At 41.1% G+C, this 18844-nt stretch overlaps 1 protein-coding gene across 2 annotated transcripts in view; it reads left to right on the forward strand.

Annotated features, from left to right (window-relative positions):
• The first annotated feature begins 3088 nt into the window (after window positions 1-3088).
• ANO1 (anoctamin 1) overlaps window positions 3089-18844 on the forward strand; it is an 84269-nt gene continuing 68513 nt past the window's right edge. For both annotated transcript variants that reach the window (XM_075280993.1, XM_075280994.1), the window contains exon 1: window positions 3089-3536. In XM_075280993.1, the coding sequence (XP_075137094.1) occupies window positions 3473-3536 (64 nt within the window). In that variant the 5' untranslated portion in view covers window positions 3089-3472. The remainder of the gene's footprint in view (window positions 3537-18844) is intronic.

Below are 18844 nucleotides of genomic sequence, written 5' to 3' on the forward strand. Positions count from 1 at the left end.
AGATAGATAGATAGATAGATAGATAGATAGATAGATAGATAGGAGATAGATAGATAGATAGATAGATAGATAGATAGACAGATAGATAGATAGGAGATAGATAGATATGAGCGAGATAGATAGAAGATAGATAGATATGAGATAGATAGATAGATAGATAGATAGATAGATAGATAGAAGATAGATAGATAGATAGATAGATAGATAGATAGATAGATAGATAGATATGAGCAAGATAGATAGAAGATAGATAGATAGATAGGAGATAGATAGATAGATAGATAGATAGATAGATAGATAGATAGATAGATAGGAGATAGATAGATAGATAGATGATACATAGATAGATAGATAGATAGATAGATAGATAGATAGATAGATAGATATAAGATAGATAGATAGATAGATAAGAGATAGATAGATAGATAGATAGATAGATAGATAGATAGATAGACAGATAGATAGATAGGAGATAGATAGATATGAGCGAGATAGATAGAAGATAGATAGATATGAGATAGATAGATAGATAGATAGATAGACAGACAGATAGATAGGAGATAGATAGATATGAGCGAGATAGATAGAAGATAGATAGATATGAGATAGATAGATAGATAGATAGATAGAAGATAGATAGATAGATAGATAGATAGATAGATATGAGCAAGATAGATAGAAGATAGATAGATAGATAGATAGATAGATGATACATAGATAGATAGATAGATAGATAGATAGATAGATAGATATAAGATAGATAGATAGATAGATAGATAGATAGATATGAGCGAGATAGATAGAAGATAGATAGATAGATAGATATGAGATAGATAGATAGATAGATAGATAGATAGATAGATAGATAGATAGATAGATAGGAGATAGATAGATAGATAGATAGATAGATAGATAGATAGATAGGAGATACATAGATATGAACGAGATAGATAGATAGAAGATAGATAGATAGATAGATAGATAGATAGATAGATAGATATGAGCGAGATAGATAGAAGATAGATAGATATGAGATAGATAGATAGATAGATAGATAGATATGAGCAAGATAGATAGAAGATAGATAGATAGATAGGAGATAGATAGATAGATAGATAGATAGATAGATAGATAGATAGATAGATAGATAGGAGATAGATAGATAGATAGATAGATAGATAGATAGATGATACATAGATAGATAGATAGATAGATAGATAGATAGATAGATAGATATAAGATAGATAGATAGATAGATAGATAGATAGATAGATATGAGCGAGATAGATAGAAGATAGATAGATAGATATGAGATAGATAGATAGATAGATAGATAGATAGATAGATAGGAGATAGATAGATAGATAGGAGATACATAGATAGATATGAACGAGATAGATAGATAGAAGATAGATAGATAGATAGATAGATAGATAGATAGATAGATAGATAGATAGGAGATACATAGATAGATATGAACGAGATAGATAGATAGAAGATAGATAGATAGATAGATAGATAGATAGATAGATAGATATGAGATAGATAGATAGATAGATAGATAGATAGATAGATAGATAGATAGGAGATACATAGATAGATATGAACGAGATAGATAGATAGAAGATAGATAGATAGATAGATAGATAGATAGATAGATAGAAGATAGATAGATAGATAGATAGATAGATAGATAGATAGATAGATAGATAGATAGATATGAGATAGATAGATAGATAGATAGATAGGAGATACATAGATAGATAGATAGATAGATAGATAGATAGATAGATAGATATGAACGAGATAGATAGATAGAAGATAGATAGATAGATAGATAGATAGATAGATAGAAGATAGATAGATAGATAGATAGATATGAGATAGATAGATAGATAGATAGATATGAGCGAGATAGATAGAAGATAGATAGATAGATATGAGATAGATAGATAGATAGATAGATAGATATGAGCGAGATAGATAGAAGATAGATAGATAGATATGAGATAGATAGATAGATAGATAGATAGATAGATAGATATGAACGAGATAGATAGATAGAAGATAGATAGATAGATAGATAGATAGATAGATAGAAGATAGATAGATAGATAGATAGATAGATAGATAGATAGATAGATATGAGCGAGATAGATAGAAGATAGATAGATAGATATGAGATAGATAGATAGATAGATAGATAGATAGATAGATATGAGCGAGATAGATAGAAGATAGATAGATAGATATGAGATAGATAGATAGATAGATAGATAGATAGATAGATAGATAGATAGATAGATAGATAGATAGATAGGAGATACATAGATAGATATGAACGAGATAGATAGATAGAAGATAGATAGATAGATAGATGAGCAAATTGATTCATAAACTGGATTCGATTTGGATTTTCAGAAGTTTCAAGCTGTTTTTCACAGAATACACACTAATAATTTTGTAATGTTGTATATAAACCATACGATGTCACAACCTAAATTTCCATGTGACCAAATCAAATTCTGCACCACAAAATGACCTTTTGTAGCCGCACTATTGCCTGTTGTGTACACAAGTGATTGTATACACACAGTGTAAGTTCTGTCAGCAGATACATTGAGTATTGTGTGTACACTGCGCGTTTTGTGTCATTGTGATACATTTTGTGATTTTTACATATTTTTGCTTCATTCTGTGATTACAAACTACACGGTGATAAAGTGTACTCAGTGACTAACTCAGCTCTGCTAGGTCTGAACTGCGATGTAACAGCAGGTTCTCAGATTTCCATTGTACCGCGCAAGAAAACAATCAAATACCTATTGAAATGTGAAAAGTATGTGACCCCCTGAGTGTTTGAGTGCAGAGGTTCCAGTATGAGATAGAGACAAGCTTGTAGAAATGATCCGAGAGACAAATGTTTAGAAAATCTCCTCTCTCTGGGGTCCTGTCTAAATATTTATCGGAGTAGTGGCAGTAAGGGTTGTGTATCTCATTGCCACTGACACATTGCGTCTCCTCTCCCCCCTCCCGGCCATAAAGATTCTGCTGAGTACTCTGAAAAGTGCACAGAGTATGTGAAGGCAAGGAGGGCAGGCAGAAGACTGGCAAAGGGGGCAACCGGCAGAGCAACAGGATGTAACAGACCCTCAGAGCCACCTGCAAGAAGAAGACCTGCAAGGTGCCCCCAAGAAAGTGCAGGAGGGATCTCTAGCCATTGCTTTCTGGATGTATTAGTCACTGACCAAGGTGTTGTGCCCTGTGACAGCCCTTTGTTACATGAGTCAGTGCCTGTCCAGGGACTCTTCTCCTCCAAGCCTCGTCCTACTAGTGGAGGTGCACAAGAGGGTGGGGACTCCACTTGGGATGAAGACACGTGAAGCCTGACATCTGTTTACTTTTCATAAAACGCCCTAAAAAAGGAAACTCGCTGATCTCTAGCTGTGACTCAATCCGAAGAAGTCTCAGGATGGAGGAGAAGGAGCCCGTTGACCATGAGGACCCTCCTACCGCGGACGAGTGGTCAACTGCAGGTCAGTGGATAGGATGTGCAGGGTCAGGGCTCATGTCCTACTTCCCATCTGTCCCTCTTTATGAAGTGTCAGTCAGTAGGGGGCTATTAAGTTACCCTAGATCTACAGGGTTCCACTTGGGGACCCAAAAAATTGTCCATGCGAGTCGGAAATTTGTCTTAGTAGGAGGAACCACTAACCTATGGGACTGCATTGTGTTTTAGAGATAGAGAGTCACCTGGAAGATGCCTAGGTGCATGGGGAGGGGGTAAAAATTTGGGTAGATGGTACTATGGTGCCTCATCCCTTGTGGCCTGTCTTGATTATTGGAAGGTTTCATGGTCAATTCGACTTCTCAACCTTCGATAAGAGAATGAAACAATTATTGAGGAAGTTATCATCTTGGATAGGAAATATTTTCATAGAAAATTTTTGAATTTTTTTTTTTTTTTTTTTTTTTTTGAAGGGTTGACGTTTTTGTCCAAAAATATTATATATAGGTTTTACTACAGCAGGTGACGACTTTTAGCTCATGGTGACCCGAGTATGGAACGTGTAGATGTAATACGGGAGGAAGGAAAACGCATCAGGATTTTGTTAAGAAATTTTGTTAAGAAATTTTGTCAAGAACTAACAGTTTGGGGAAGACTTTTTTTTAAAAAATTGTGCGTTTCATTCCCCGATTTCGCTTGAAATACGTTGACGTTAACCCAGTAGACCCCATTATAGACTATGGGGTCTGCGGGTTTCCACAGGTAACCACTTTCTAAGCAGATTAGGTTTCCATTTTTTGGGTGGACCCAAAGGACGGAAACCCCAACGCTAGTGTGAACCCAGGAAACGTCCATACAGTTATCTAGTGGGGTAAATTTTTGTTGGGGTTTCGCTATTTTTGATGGCAAGAATATTTTAAAAACATATCAGTGTCATAATGGAAGTCAGTACTCCAATGGGATCCACTTGGAGCCTTTCAAAAACTTATCACAGTGTCATGGATGAATGGAAACCATAGAAATTGTATGAATAGAGGGGCCGGATATAAGGGGAGGAGGAGGCCATTAAAAAAAATTTTTTTATTGAGTATAAATCGAGATTTCATATTAGAAATATTCTACTTAAAAGGTTGGAGAATCAATAATTTTGGAGTATTTTTGTCCCTTGTTCATTCTTTCGGGGGGTTTTGGCCATTTATATTTTTTTTCTATGACATTTTCTTTTATGTATTTTTAGCCGCTTCAAAATTTTTTATTTTTTTTTTATCACTTTTGTTATTTGCATATTTTGGACTTTTAGATTTTATTTAATTTTGGCCTTTTACATTTTTCTTCTACGTAGTTTTGCTTTCTCTAATTTTCCATTCTATATTACTTTTGCCTGCTACATTTTTTTTTCTATTATATTTTCTTTTAGGTATTTTTAGCTGCAAAATTTTTTTTTTTTTTTTTTTTTTTTTTTTTTTTAGAGATTTTTGGACCTTTTTGGGTTTGTTTTTATAGATTATTTTTTGCATTTTGGCCCTTCTTCCGTGTATTTTTTTAAAATATATTTTCTTCAATGATAAATGGTTTTAGGTATTTTTAGGAGTTAATTCGTTATAGGTTTTTGGTCCTTTTGAGGGGTTTTTTTTGGCATTTTTTGGGCCTTTTATAGATTTTTTTTATGCATTTGGACCTTTTAAACCTTCTCCTGTGTAGTTTTGGTCTTTTATATTAGCTTCTATATATTTTTGGCCTTGTATTTTTGCATATTTTTGGCCTTTTATATTTTCTTTTATGCATTTTTATCCTTTTATATTATCTTTTATGTACTTTTTGCCTCTTTTTTCTACATTTTGATCCGTTACCACTCTTGATGAGTTTCTTCCTTACACTGAATTATTGATTTTTTTGTGATTTACCCAAAATTGACCCCTATAATGTGAGTCAGCAGTTCTAGACCTAAGTCCCAGTCAATGCTTGTAGTGCCCATGTTTAATATATGAATACAGCTCTGACCAGGAAACTACTATGTTCGGAGCTTGTGTTACAGGGTAGCTAAGGCTTATCTCTAGGAAACCCGATGAGTCAAGCTGCGTATCTGATACCTAGCGGCGCTCCACATACTTTACATGTGAATTTTTTGTAGCTGAACGCACCGAGCCGGAATTATCACACGTATAATAGAAACCATCCAGCTCGACAACTTCTTCATGGCATCAAGTAATTAGAAACCTGAAGACACATATAGTTGTCACAGCGGGATCCGCCATAATTCTCCTTGCCACGTATGAAGCGTGAGCTTAATCTTTTGGGATTTCCAAATTTTAGTAAGTCAGGGGTCAATGATCCACTGTTCAGGATCCCATCTGTAGGTTGTAAAGAGCGTCTCTTGTTCTGGAGGACCTGTCCTGTATTACAAAGGCAATTCATTGATATTAATGGACACTGTGTAATACTTCATTTGTCCTGTGGTGGCACTGCAGAGAAATTAAACACTTTACTCAGTATAAAGATCACAGCTGATCGCTGGAGATCCCGAGAAGAGGACACTTTATGGTCAACTTCTAACCAGACCAGTAGAGACTATCACAAGGAAGAATGGTTTTCTGCTTTGTGGCTGAGGCTGGTTTCACATCTGCACTGGCGTCTCCATTGGAGTCCGCCGAAAATTGGATGGAGGACATTTTTTTTCCACTGCTTTCAGTTTCAAAACAACAGATGCCAGATGGACACCATTATAGCCGATGGGGTCTGCTGGGCTCTGTGTGTAACCGTAGTCTTAGTGGTCCAACTCTCCGTCGTACGAGGCCCCCTGATGGGCCAGAACAATGGACAGGCAGTCACTAGTGTGAATCTAATGTAACCTATATATGCTCAGCCTCGATACTACATAGGAGTTCTACAGGTCTGCATTGCTCACCATTAGATACTCCATGTATCGCCATATGGTACTGTATTCTTCTAGAACCAATTTTGTACCAAAATTTTGCAAAAAAGTAGGTGAGACTGAGAGGGGACTCAGGGGGAGAGGACAGGTCTGCTCACAGCCTGGTAGATTTATTATAATATACTCAAATCTCTCTCACCTCACACAGGGGAGGTCAAGACTGGCATAGCAAACTCCAGTCTTGATAAATACCCCCTACCGATATCTACTCCCCTGAAAGGTCCGACAGTGCTATGTCCATGATATACTGCTCTATTAACACAGGAGAAATGGGACCCTGTTATTGGGAACCATAATGGTCCTAGGGCTTGGTCTCTCAGCGAGTGAGGACTTACCCTCTGGGTAGGTCAGAATTTGCTATGGCGGGACAACTTTTTTAATTTAAAAGAAGTCCTATATCATTACTAGTCCTAGGATGGATATTCTTTTAGGGTATGTGGACCCCCTGTCTACCCAATCCTTAACTAACAAGCTTTGAGATTTCCAGTTCCAATGGTCCCACATAACATAAAGCTTCTGGGCCCCAATGTGTCCAGACCAAAACTATAATGTATTGCTTACAGTACTGATCTCCTCACCTTATGGGTTCCCTAGGACTCCTGGGCCCAGATAAGACCGTAGTCTTTGCCCTCCTTTAAGTCACGCCCCTGGGCCCATGTTTGCTCGTGCTCAGCCCAGCCCTGGATCTGGTGCTGACCCCGATATCACCCTCTGAAATCTATCTATAGGACATATCAAAGGATCATTTTTGGCAGGATTTTCCCATGTCCCAGATGATCTACAAATTGCTTGCCTGGGGCCGTGCTGCACCACCCAGGACTCGGGAGGATTACTATAAGAGGTATGTAAGCTGCCGCATCCAGGAAAAGTTCACACACAGGATAAATTACAACGTCTTCTGAGATCAGGAGATTACAGCCTGGTGTGATTAAAGCCAAAGACATTACTGGAGGTGGAATGAAGGATTCCAATGTACTGGAGGCTTCGGATGTATTTGGAGACGGCCCTGTAATACCCGCAGGATTCATGTTTTGGGATTCATACATCTCACTTGCAAATTGCAACCAGATAGCAGTAAGTCACCATCTGTCCTCATATTGGGAGTGGTAGTGATGGTCGTGAGGACGTCTGCAGTGTGAACACTATGGACGTTTGTCTACTGTATGCACTTTAGTATCTTTTCTGATAGGAGCGGGGGACACGCTGCTCCTAGACTGATCAGCTGTTCATGACTTCTGCCATGTCCAGTACTACAGAATGTATGGAGTTGGAAGCAGAGGGATCCGTAAATTGTATGGTGCCCCTCTAACATTACTGCATGAGTGAATGGGGACTGAGCTGCAGTACCCTCACATAGCCACTATGAGCCCTCTGCGTACGACTCTGTATACTGTATAGTATGAGACCCAGCAGCAGTTCATCAGAATTGGCCCCTGCATTGATCATATATTGATGTACATAATAAAAAGGCCCAGAGAACCCCTTTAAATGGTTACAAAACTATAACTCTTGTAGGGCAGACTTAAGCTGCAGGAACCCAGCTGTCTAACTAGACCTCAAGCTGTACAGACCTTACTGTTGAATAACAGGAATCCCCGTCCTTAAATTTCTTTCCTCTCCCCATATTTGTGAGATGCAACCCAGTGTCCTGAACCCCCTCATGTGTGTAGGCTTTGTGAAATCCGTATCTGGGAATGAAGCAGAGTCCTAAATTGATCTAGAGACACCCATTACTGCTATGGGAGCCCTCTGATGGCAATATACCCTGAGGGGACTATGAATGAGATGCTCTGACACTACATAGGAGAGCGCTATGATGGCGGTATTGATGGGGTACAGTCTACAGCCAGTCATAATGGTCTGAGTGACCCCAGCAGCTGGCCCTATACATGTACACACTCTACTAACTCGTCCTTTGATGCCACCGGGGTAGGACCACATCGTCACTGTTACTGGGAGAGGCTTTGATGGCCCTGTAATGGGGCAGTCTGGATAGAACTATTATAAGATTGTTACTTTGTATTTTACTACATACTTTGATTTACTCTACATTACATCGCGCCAATTGACCACCATAAGATTTTACAGGTCACCACCTTAGAGGCAACCGTGCCGAAGTCTGCGCTCAACACACGTGTGGTTGTATAAGTGGCAAACCGACTACTGCCGGCCATCTGACTTGAAAAATGCCCTTATATCCAGAAAGAAGTAAGATAACAGAGGTAAAATCTGAGGTGAAGATGAGAATGTTCACCTGTACAAGAGAAGTAACCAGGAGTAGACGGGTAGTGACTGACAACTCCTCGGTCTTGCCTTGCAGATATTTCACACATAGTAGGAGACAGCGTGTCTAAGGATTATAGTCGTAGTTGTTTGGGCTTCAACAGGTCAAGCATCACACCGTGCGAGATATGTCTGAGGAGATCTATAGAAAAGTGAAGACGTAATCGGCTCTGAAGACTATTGTCATAGAGGTGGAAGGTCATCGTAAGAAGACAGTCCTAAGTTACCTATACTGTACTGGACTAATATTACAGTCTGTATTATACTCCAGAGCTGGATACGTAATGTAATGTATGTACACAGTCACTGCCCAAGCAGAATAGTGAGCGCAGCTCTGGGGTATAATACAGGATAAGGCTGCATTCACACTGAGTAACGCTGGCGTTTTTTGTGTTTATTTTTGCACATAGCGCCGCGTGAACGCCGTGTTAACGCCGCGTTTGCGCCGTGCTATTTTACGGTCGCATTGAACGGCGCAAATGCGGCGTATACGCAGCATTAACGCGGCGCTATGTGCAAAAATGAGCACAAAAAACGCCAGCGTTACTCAGTGTGAATGCAGCCTAAGTAATGTAATGTATGTACACAGTGACTGCACCAGCAGAATAGTGAGCGCAGCTCTGGAGTATAATATAGGATAAGTAATGTAATGTATGTACACAGTGACTGCACCAGCAGAATAGTGAGTGCAGCTCCGGAGTATAATACAGGATAAGTAATGTAATGTATGTACACAGTGACTGCACCAGCAGAGTAGTGAGCGCAGCTCTGGAGTATAATACAGGATAAGTAATGTAATGTATGTACACAGTGACTGCACCAGCAGAATAGTGAGCGCAGCTCCGGAGTATAATACAGGATAAGTAATGTAATGTATGTACACAGTGACTGCACCAGCAGAATAGTGAGCGCAGCTCCGGAGTATAATACAGGATAAGTAATGTAATGTATGTACACAGTGACTGCACCAGCAGAATAGTGAGCGCAGCTCCGGAGTATAATACAGGATAAGTAATGTAGTGTATGTACACAGTGACTGCACCAGCAGAATAGTGAGCGCAGCTCTGGAGTATAATACAGGATAAGTAATGTAATGTATGTACACAGTGACTGCACCAGCAGAATAGTGAGCGCAGCTCTGGAGTATAATACAGGATAAGTAATGTAATGTATGTACGCAGTGACTGCACCAGCAGAATACTGAGCGCAGCTCTGGAGTATAATACAGGATAAGTAATGTATGTACACAGTGACTGCACCAGCAGAATAGTGAGCGCAGCTCTGGAGTATAATACAGGATAAGTAATGTAATGTATGTACACAGTGACTGCACCAGCAGAATACTGAGCGCAGCTCTGGAGTATAATACAGGATAAGTAATGTATGTACACAGTGACTGCACCAGCAGAATAGTGAGCGCAGCTCTGGAGTATAATACAGGATAAGTAATGTAATGTATGTACACAGTGACTGCACCAGCAGAATAGTGAGCGCAGCTCTGGAGTATAATACAGGATAAGTAATGTAATGTATGTACACAGTGACTGCACCAGCAGAATAGTGAGCGCAGCTCTGGAGTATAATACAGGATAAGTAATGTAATGTATGTACACAGTGACTGCACCAGCAGAATAGTGAGCGCAGCTCTGGAGTATAATACAGGATAAGTAATGTAATGTATGTACACAGTGACTGTACCAGCAGAATAGTGAGCGCAGCTCTGGAGTATAATACAGGATAAGTAATGTAATGTATGTACACAGTGACTGTACCAGCAGAATAGTGAGCGCAGCTCTGGAGTATAATACAGGATAAGTAATGTAATGTATGTACACAGTGACTGCACCAGCAGAATAGTGAGCGCAGCTCTGGAGTATAATGCAGGATGTAACTCAGGGTCAGTAATGTAATGCATGTACACAGTGACTCCACGCTTTTTATGGTACTACTGCAGTAATAAATCTCCCTCTATATACATATGGCAGTTCACATCCTGTTTTCGGTTTCGTCTTGCAGCTATGGCCATTGCCATGATTTGATGTCTGTTTAAGAACCTAATGGACCCTTCATTGCTATTTACAGCTGGGCACAGTCCCTGGAGACCAAAATCTTCTAGACTATGGAATTATTCAGCAATTTTGATTTATTCATTGAAGTCAATGGAGGACACAACAGTTATGTTAAAACCATAGGGACGACCCAAGGGGGTTACTTGGTTTACAAAATGTATTTCCAATTACCTTAATAAGAAATTCATAATAAATTCTTAGTTAATAGGATCACCCAGGATTTGAAAAAAATAGTTCTGCTTTTTCCCACAAACACTTTCACTGCTTTCTATGGGTTGTGTCCGATATGGCCTCCTCTATCCTCCGTTCTTTATTTCCTTTAGTCTTCACTGATTCCGATGCAGTTGGAAGTTCTTCTCTAGCCTCTACCATTCCTGAGCAATCAGTGCTGTTAGTTTCAGCTGAGCTGTAATGTGGGCGGTCCTAACCGAGAGCAGACATTCCAGGACCGCCCACCTGGTATAGAGCCTAATGGATTGTAATGTATTGGGTGCTGTAACTAACAGTGCCTACTGCTCAGGAATGGTGTGGGTTATAGAAAAAATTCCAACTGTGCTGGAATCAATGAAGCGCCATCTATCAAATGATATAAAGACCTGGAGCTAATGAAGATCATGAAATTTGAGTTGAGTTACAAGAGTCCGGCTCGCCACTACACTATGCAGTGTCAGCTCTGTACACTGTGTTTCGGTACCCCAGGGAATACATACTCTGGTACTAGTGATATATAGAATACGATCTTCTGGAAACCATGACCCTATGTTATGTAATATGTAGGCGCTACGGTAAGCGATAATGAAGTTGTATTAGGCAGTAAGACAGTGGCATAGAAACTGTGCCCCAGGTGTTGGTCAAGCATTCGGCAGCGGCCCCGCATGGCATTGAGATGACTGCTAGATCCCATGTATGATACCGAGCCCTATAAATAGAGCAGGTCTGTGTCATTCCCATGTTTTCCAGTTAAAAGCTGAGGAGGCTAATAATAGACACGGGGAGCCCTCGGAGCTGCTAATTTCCCATCTAATTCCCACGGAGGCCGCAGTTCCGATGAGCGCTTGTCTAAACAACGAGACTATAGCGCTGTGTGCACAACATCAGGCAGTCACCGCGAAAGGCACGGCAGCCAGAATGTCTCACAGAGGAAAAAAATACATTCTTAAGACATCACCCAGACGTAACGCAGCTGGTCTGCAAACTAAAATATTACTCATTTATTGTATATCTCCTCCGGGCCTGAGATAACATATTTATAGAGCATAAACAGACCCAAAATAATACTGGCTGCGCCCGCCGGCCTCCGAAGGACAAATTCCAAAGCGCGATGGCTATCTCCAATAGGAACAAGAAGTGTGAGCGGGGAGCAAATTGCCAGATAGGACAAGTGCAGAGATGTTATCGCGCCCGGACAGAATTATAAGCTATGGACGTGACTAAATATTTACTGGAAACATGTACAACTCTGCTACATAGGTAAGGGAAAGGTATACAAAAGGATAAGATTATAGAGACAGCGAGAGAGCTGGGGTATGTGACGGGGCGTATATAAGAAGAGGTGTAATGTAAGGTTCACAGGCCCTGGTGCAAAAGCTAAGCTTGGGCCCCCCACATGATGGCCTCAGCCCCGTCCCATCTGTATATTTTAGCAGCATCTACATTTCCCTTTCCTTCTCTATCCAGCCCAGACCACCATGATGACTCCTTCACAACAAGCTTCCCATCCCCCATCAGTGCCCCCCACACCCCCTTACTATAGGCTACAGTGCTGTCCAACTGCTATTTTTGGCATGAAAGGGTTACTTTGATCCTTTCTGATAGTGGAAGGCTGTGTATAAACTCACCAGTGCACCAGAGGACAGGAGGGAATAAATTTACGAGGCAAATATTTTTTTCCAGCCCTGGTGTGGTAAGAGAAACCCCTCGCTTCTGGGGCCTGTCATAGCTGCAACCCCTATAGTGCCACCAGTGATAAGACGCCACCAGTATTAGAACAGGTATTGGGGCTCAGTTACAGATTTTGCACCCGGGAACTTCAGGCGACTTCGTTTGTTCAGCTCCATTAACCAGGGATGAATAAGGATCATTACAAGTAAAGTTTACCGCGGGTCGGTAACATGATCAGGCCTACGAGCTTCTGTAGTAAGTTGACCACATACAGGTGAGGAAGTGGTATCAAGATTCCCAATAGTGACCTCATGAAACTTGACCGGACCTGTTTGTGTAGTGCGAAAATGGCCGTAACCACAGCAAAACATGAGCTTTCTATGGCCAGAGCAGATTGTCTCCATTGGTGACCCGTGGTCATTGAGTTGGTCTTTGTGAGCCACCGTAATGTCTACACAATGTGCCGACTAAATCTCTCGTCACAAGACAAGTTGATCTGGGTTTTATACAGATTGCTGAATTTGGAATCAGGAAGAATTTTTTTGCCCTGACATGGGGCAATTGGTAACAGACTCTTAAAGGTGAGAGGTTTCCTTTAAGACCCTAGCCAGTTGACAATGGGGTTGACAAGTCCCATTTACATGGCTAGCTATATTCGGCCATCGCCTACCACCATACTTCAAATTTTGCACCTTTTTAAGGGAACCATCTGATGGCTTCCACTATGCAAAATCCCGGGGACCCAGTAGAGAATAGAAGTCTACGGAAAGGGAATTCCCTGGTGCAAATTTTTCGCAGAGAGAATATCATGGACCGACTGAGTAGTGAGTGCACCACCTTGTGCTCATCGTTACCTACACAGTTGTAAAACTTTTCCAAATTTGCACAAGGTATAGAACTTGACCCCATCCTCATCCGCATCTTGCAGCAGTACAACCTTTTGGAGGGGTTGCACATATTTACACTGACTTACTTACGCCCCAATAACCATACTACTTGTCCTCCACTTATCTCTTAAGTGTTTACATAAGTGGCCATACCTCGGCTCCCTCCCGTAAAGATGTTGGCCGGCCGCAAACCATAAATAAGCCGAGACGACCGTGTCTCCAGAGAGAATGTGGAAGTGGTTTTGCTAATCACAATATTTTTCCCATTCTACGCATCTCTCTTTTTGAGATCTAATCTCGTGGTGCCTTTTTTTCACTCAGACTCTAAACATTTTTACTGAAGCAAATCTGGTAATACACGGCTTAAAATAAACCTGTCTCCTGCTTCACGAGGATTTATTGTCAAGAAAATATTTGGCGCATTCCTAAAGTGTGCTTGGTTTAACCTGTGTGCTGCAAGGACGGAGGGGGGAGCGATGGGAGCCGGGGTAAAAACATAAGGTAGACCATTGGAAGCTCCAATAAAAATTTTTTTTATCGATCTGTGCAACAAGACAACTTAATACCGCACAATACTGTTGTGATCTGCCGCTAAGACTAGAAGTTTTGGATAAGGGGGTCGTCTCATAAATCGTATCATCTAACCTGTGGATAAAGGTCTGATAGATTGGGGTCCCATCACTACTAAGATAAGGGATCGCTTTTGGGCCTTGGCCTAGTGTAGTATTTGTAAAATTAGGCATGAAGTCATCCTAAGCTTAGTCATTCTCTCCACGAGCTCCATAGCCGCATATTCCATTTGGGCCTACCTAAAAAGTTCCTATTTCTTATGCTAAGTTTGCACTAGTGTTGGGATTTCCATTCTTCGGGTCCGTTTGGGGACCCAAAAGACAGAAACCCAATCTGCTTAAAAAGTGATTACCCATGGACCACCTAGACTATAATGGAGTCTGCAAGGTTTACGTCTGAAATCAGCGGAGAAAAAAGACCTGCTTGCTTCCACATATTTCAATCAGAATCGGGGATGGAGTCCCCAAATGGTCACCCAACGCAGGTATGACTGAAGCCTTATTTTCCATGAAATAATAGTCTTAAAGACCATCTAATGTGTTTGAGGTCTCATAACTCTGCTGGAATGGCAGATGTTGGATTTCAACATGTCGGATCCTCTTGCTTTTGGAGAAGTAAGCCAAGACTGGAGTAGTCTTAAATGGACAGAAGGGTTTGGAAGGATAGATGGGGATAGAGAGGTCTGCAAGGGGGGCAAAGGGATCAAGAGAGCAACAGAGGAGGGGAATAGAGAGGTCTGCAAGTGGGGCAGAGGGGGTCTAGAGAACAACAGTGGAGTGGGGAGAGAGGTCTAGAGGGCAAAAGAGGAGAAAGAGGGGTCTGGAGGGGTCCAAAGACGTCTGGAAAGGATAGAAGGGGCTGGAAGAAGAAAGAGGGGTCTAGAAGGGAACAGATGAGTCTGGAAGGGGGAAAGAGGGGTAAGGAATGGGGGAAGAGTATTCTAGAGAAGCACAGAGGGATCTCGACAGGGGAGAGGAGTCTAGGAGGGGGAACATAGGGGTCTGGAGGGGACAGAGATGACGGACAGCAGCTTTCTACCCTTTCCCCATTCATAGTACATACTGTTCTTGGCTATGCATGAAAGTGTATCAAATGGTCAGGAGAGACAGCTATATAAAGTGTAAGGCTGGCCTTAGATACATTATCTGAATGACTGGCCTGAGGTATTATTTGGTGGAAGAAGGGGACTCTAAAGTCTAGATGAACCCAAAATGATTCAGTTGCTGAATTGTTAATATTGGCTTGTGTAGCCAATTATCGTTGTGAAGTAACATCAAGATGTCCCATCACGCAACACTATGAGAAGGACCTATCACCCACTGATCAGAAGGTTATGACCCCCAGTGATATGCCACAGTATGACCCATATACATATAGATTTTAATGGAAATGTGTAATGTCTGATTTCCCCTGTGGGGGTGCTGTAGAACAAGTAAGCACTTTAGGTCTGGTTCCGCCTACAGTTAATTGCTAGACATCTCTATCACCGTGGAGGCCTCAAAGACCCTTCAGATAGACCTTTACACACTGCCAACATGAAGAGACTTTGACGAGAACTGCACAACTACAAGTACACGACGGCAGCTACGACCCGGTTCATTGTGAATCTTACCCAGTGCTCCAGGGCGGCCCCATCAGATTTCTATTTATTGGACCCGAGGCTGGTCCGCTCTCACTGCAGGAGCCTCCCGGATGTGACCGCCGCTGCTCTTTACTCTTGTTTTGTTGTTTGTGATGAGATTTATGGGATTTCTGAGATTTACGACTTGTTGGAAAGAATATTTGAGTAAACTGTTTGTAGAGAGTAAAAAAAACAACACGAGAGAGCGATGAGTGATGGCGGCATCCGAGCGAGATATCAGAGAGCGAACAGAACTGAGCTGTTATTGTGATATCACACACCGGACGCAACACTTACAGTTTTTTTACGCTTTGGCGCATCTCTGAAAATTTGTTTCAGACCCCAGCGGTCTGAAACAAATAAAAAATAAAAAAGCAATTATACTACCGTCCCTCATCTCTTCTGGGCCTCCTCGTGGCCACCACGGTGCTCTCTGTATCCTTCTTGGTGACATCATACGCCCAGGGTCACTGCTGAGGCCTGTGATTGGGTCTGAGCGGTCACATGTTCCGCGTCAAGCATCATGAGGCCGCCACCTTTTATACTCTGGGGTCTCTTCACCCTCGTGTGCATGTGACGATCCCCTAAAGTTTTGGGTTCAGGACGAATTCAAAACTTTTGGAATATTCAAGTCGAATCCAGCTTGTAACAAATCGGTTCGCCATCTTTGGTCATACTCTTCAAGTTCCTGGACCCCAATCCAAAATCTGTAACAAGGCCCCCACCTGCCATATGCCATGGCACTGTATGTACAGACCCATGACTGGTAAATAATGAAGAGGTCGCAGCATCTTCAAACAGCTGATCGGTGCAGGTGTCGGGTGTCAGTCTCCATTGATCTGATATAAGGATAGGTCATCAATCCCGTAATCCTGGAAGGCCCCTTTAATGAACTTGCGTAATGTAGACCTTTGTCCTAGTAACTTCGTCTTCTCATCGGATACACAGAGAAGAAAAGCTCTTAAAATTCCAAATTTATCTCTTCCATTTCTCCAGTATGACCTAGTTTATTTCTTGCTGACTAATAAAAACTAAATCACACTTGCAAGACTGGCCCAACAGTAGGCGCCAGTGTAGGTGTACTGGGTGTGTGTTCTTATATGGTGATATCCTACTATGTGGTATTACGGTATAGCACATTGCAATACAGCATTGGATGGAACACAGACCCATATGGATTCATAAGAAGATCCCCTCTGTATAAGGTACAGTAAGGGTCATGTCCAAAGAGGACACATAATACCACCATATAGTGCCCAAATAATATGCTGTATTCAAAGAGAACACATAATACCGCCATATAGTGCCCAAATAATATGCTGTATTCAAAGAGAACACATAATACCGCCATATAGTGCCCAAATAATATGCTGTATTCAAAGAGAACACATAATACCGTCATATAGTGCCCAAATAATATGCTGTATTCAAAGAAAACACATAATACCACTATATAGTGCCAAATAATATGCTGTATTCAAAGAGAACACATAATACCACCATATAGTGCCCAAATAATATGCTGCTTACAAACAGGACACATAATACTGCCATATAGTTCCCAAATCATATGCAATATCCAAAGAGGATATAACTTATCACCAATATAGTGCCCAAATAATATGCAGTATCCAAAGAGGATACATAATACCGCCATATAGTACCGAAATAATATTCATTATCCAAAGAAAGGACATAATACCACCATATAGTGCCCAAATACTGTGCAATATCCAATGAGGATACATAATCCTGCCATATAGTGCCCAAATAATATGCAATATCCAAAGAGGACATAACATACCGCTAATATAATGGCTAAATAATATGAAGCATCCAAAGAGGATACATAATATCGACATATAATCACCAAATGACATGCCGTATTCAAAGATGGCACATAATATCACCATATAATACCCACATAGTATGAAATATCCAAAAAGGACACATAATACTGCCATATAGTGCCCAAATATATAATATCCACAGAGTATACATAATACAACCCTTCAGATTCCTGTTGTGTTCCTAGAAGGATCATACATTACCAGATCAGATCAATGGGGAGTTTACAGGAAGAGACGATGAGTGTGCTGATATAAGACGTAAGATATGTGACCATTAGGATATTGATGCACTAAATGCTGCACTCGTCATCCGCTCTGCTGAGTTGCACTTAGCAGAGCTGGGCTATTACTAGGGCTGCCGCCATATAGTATTATGTACACCGCACATACAGTTAGGGCCAGAAATATTTGGACAGTGACACAATTTTCGCGAGTTGGGCTCTGCATGCCACCACATTGGATTTGAAATGAAACCTCTACAACAGAATTCAAGTGCAGATTGTAACGTTTAATTTGAAGGGTTGAACAAAAATATCTGATAGAAAATGTAGGAATTGTACACATTTCTTTACAAACACACCACATTTTAGGAGCTCAAAAGTAATTGGACAAATAAACATAACCCAAACAAAATATTTTTTTTTTTTCAATATTTTGTTGCGAATCCTTTGGAGGCAATCACTGCCTTAAGTCTGGAACCCATGGACATCACCAAACGCTGGGTTTCCTCCTTCTTAATGCTTTGCCAGGCCTTTACAGCCGCAGCCTTCAGGTCTTGCTTGTTTGTAGGTCTTTCCGCCTTAAGTCTGGATTTGAGCAAGTGAAATGCATGCTCAATTGGGTTAAGATCTGGTGATTGACTTGGCCATTGCAGAATGTTCCACTTTTTTGCATTCATGAACTCCTGGGTAGCTTTGGCTGTATGCTTGGGGTCATTGTCCATCTGTACTATGAAGCGCCGTCCGATCAACTTGGCAGCATTTGGCTGAATCTGGGCTGAAAGTATATCCCGGTACACTTCAGAATTCATCCGGCTACTCTTGTCTGCTGTTATGTCATCAATAAACACAAGTGACCCAGTGCCATTGAAAGCCATGCATGCCCATGCCATCACGTTGCCTCCACCATGTTTTACCGAGGATGTGGTGTGCCTTGGATCATGTGCCGTTCCCTTTCTTCTCCAAACTTTTTTCTTCCCATCATTCTGGTACAGGTTGATCTTTGTCTCATCTGTCCATAGAAT

Source organism: Leptodactylus fuscus, chromosome 7 (genome assembly GCF_031893055.1).
Source record: "Leptodactylus fuscus isolate aLepFus1 chromosome 7, aLepFus1.hap2, whole genome shotgun sequence".
NCBI classification, from domain to species: Eukaryota; Metazoa; Chordata; class Amphibia; order Anura; family Leptodactylidae; genus Leptodactylus; species Leptodactylus fuscus.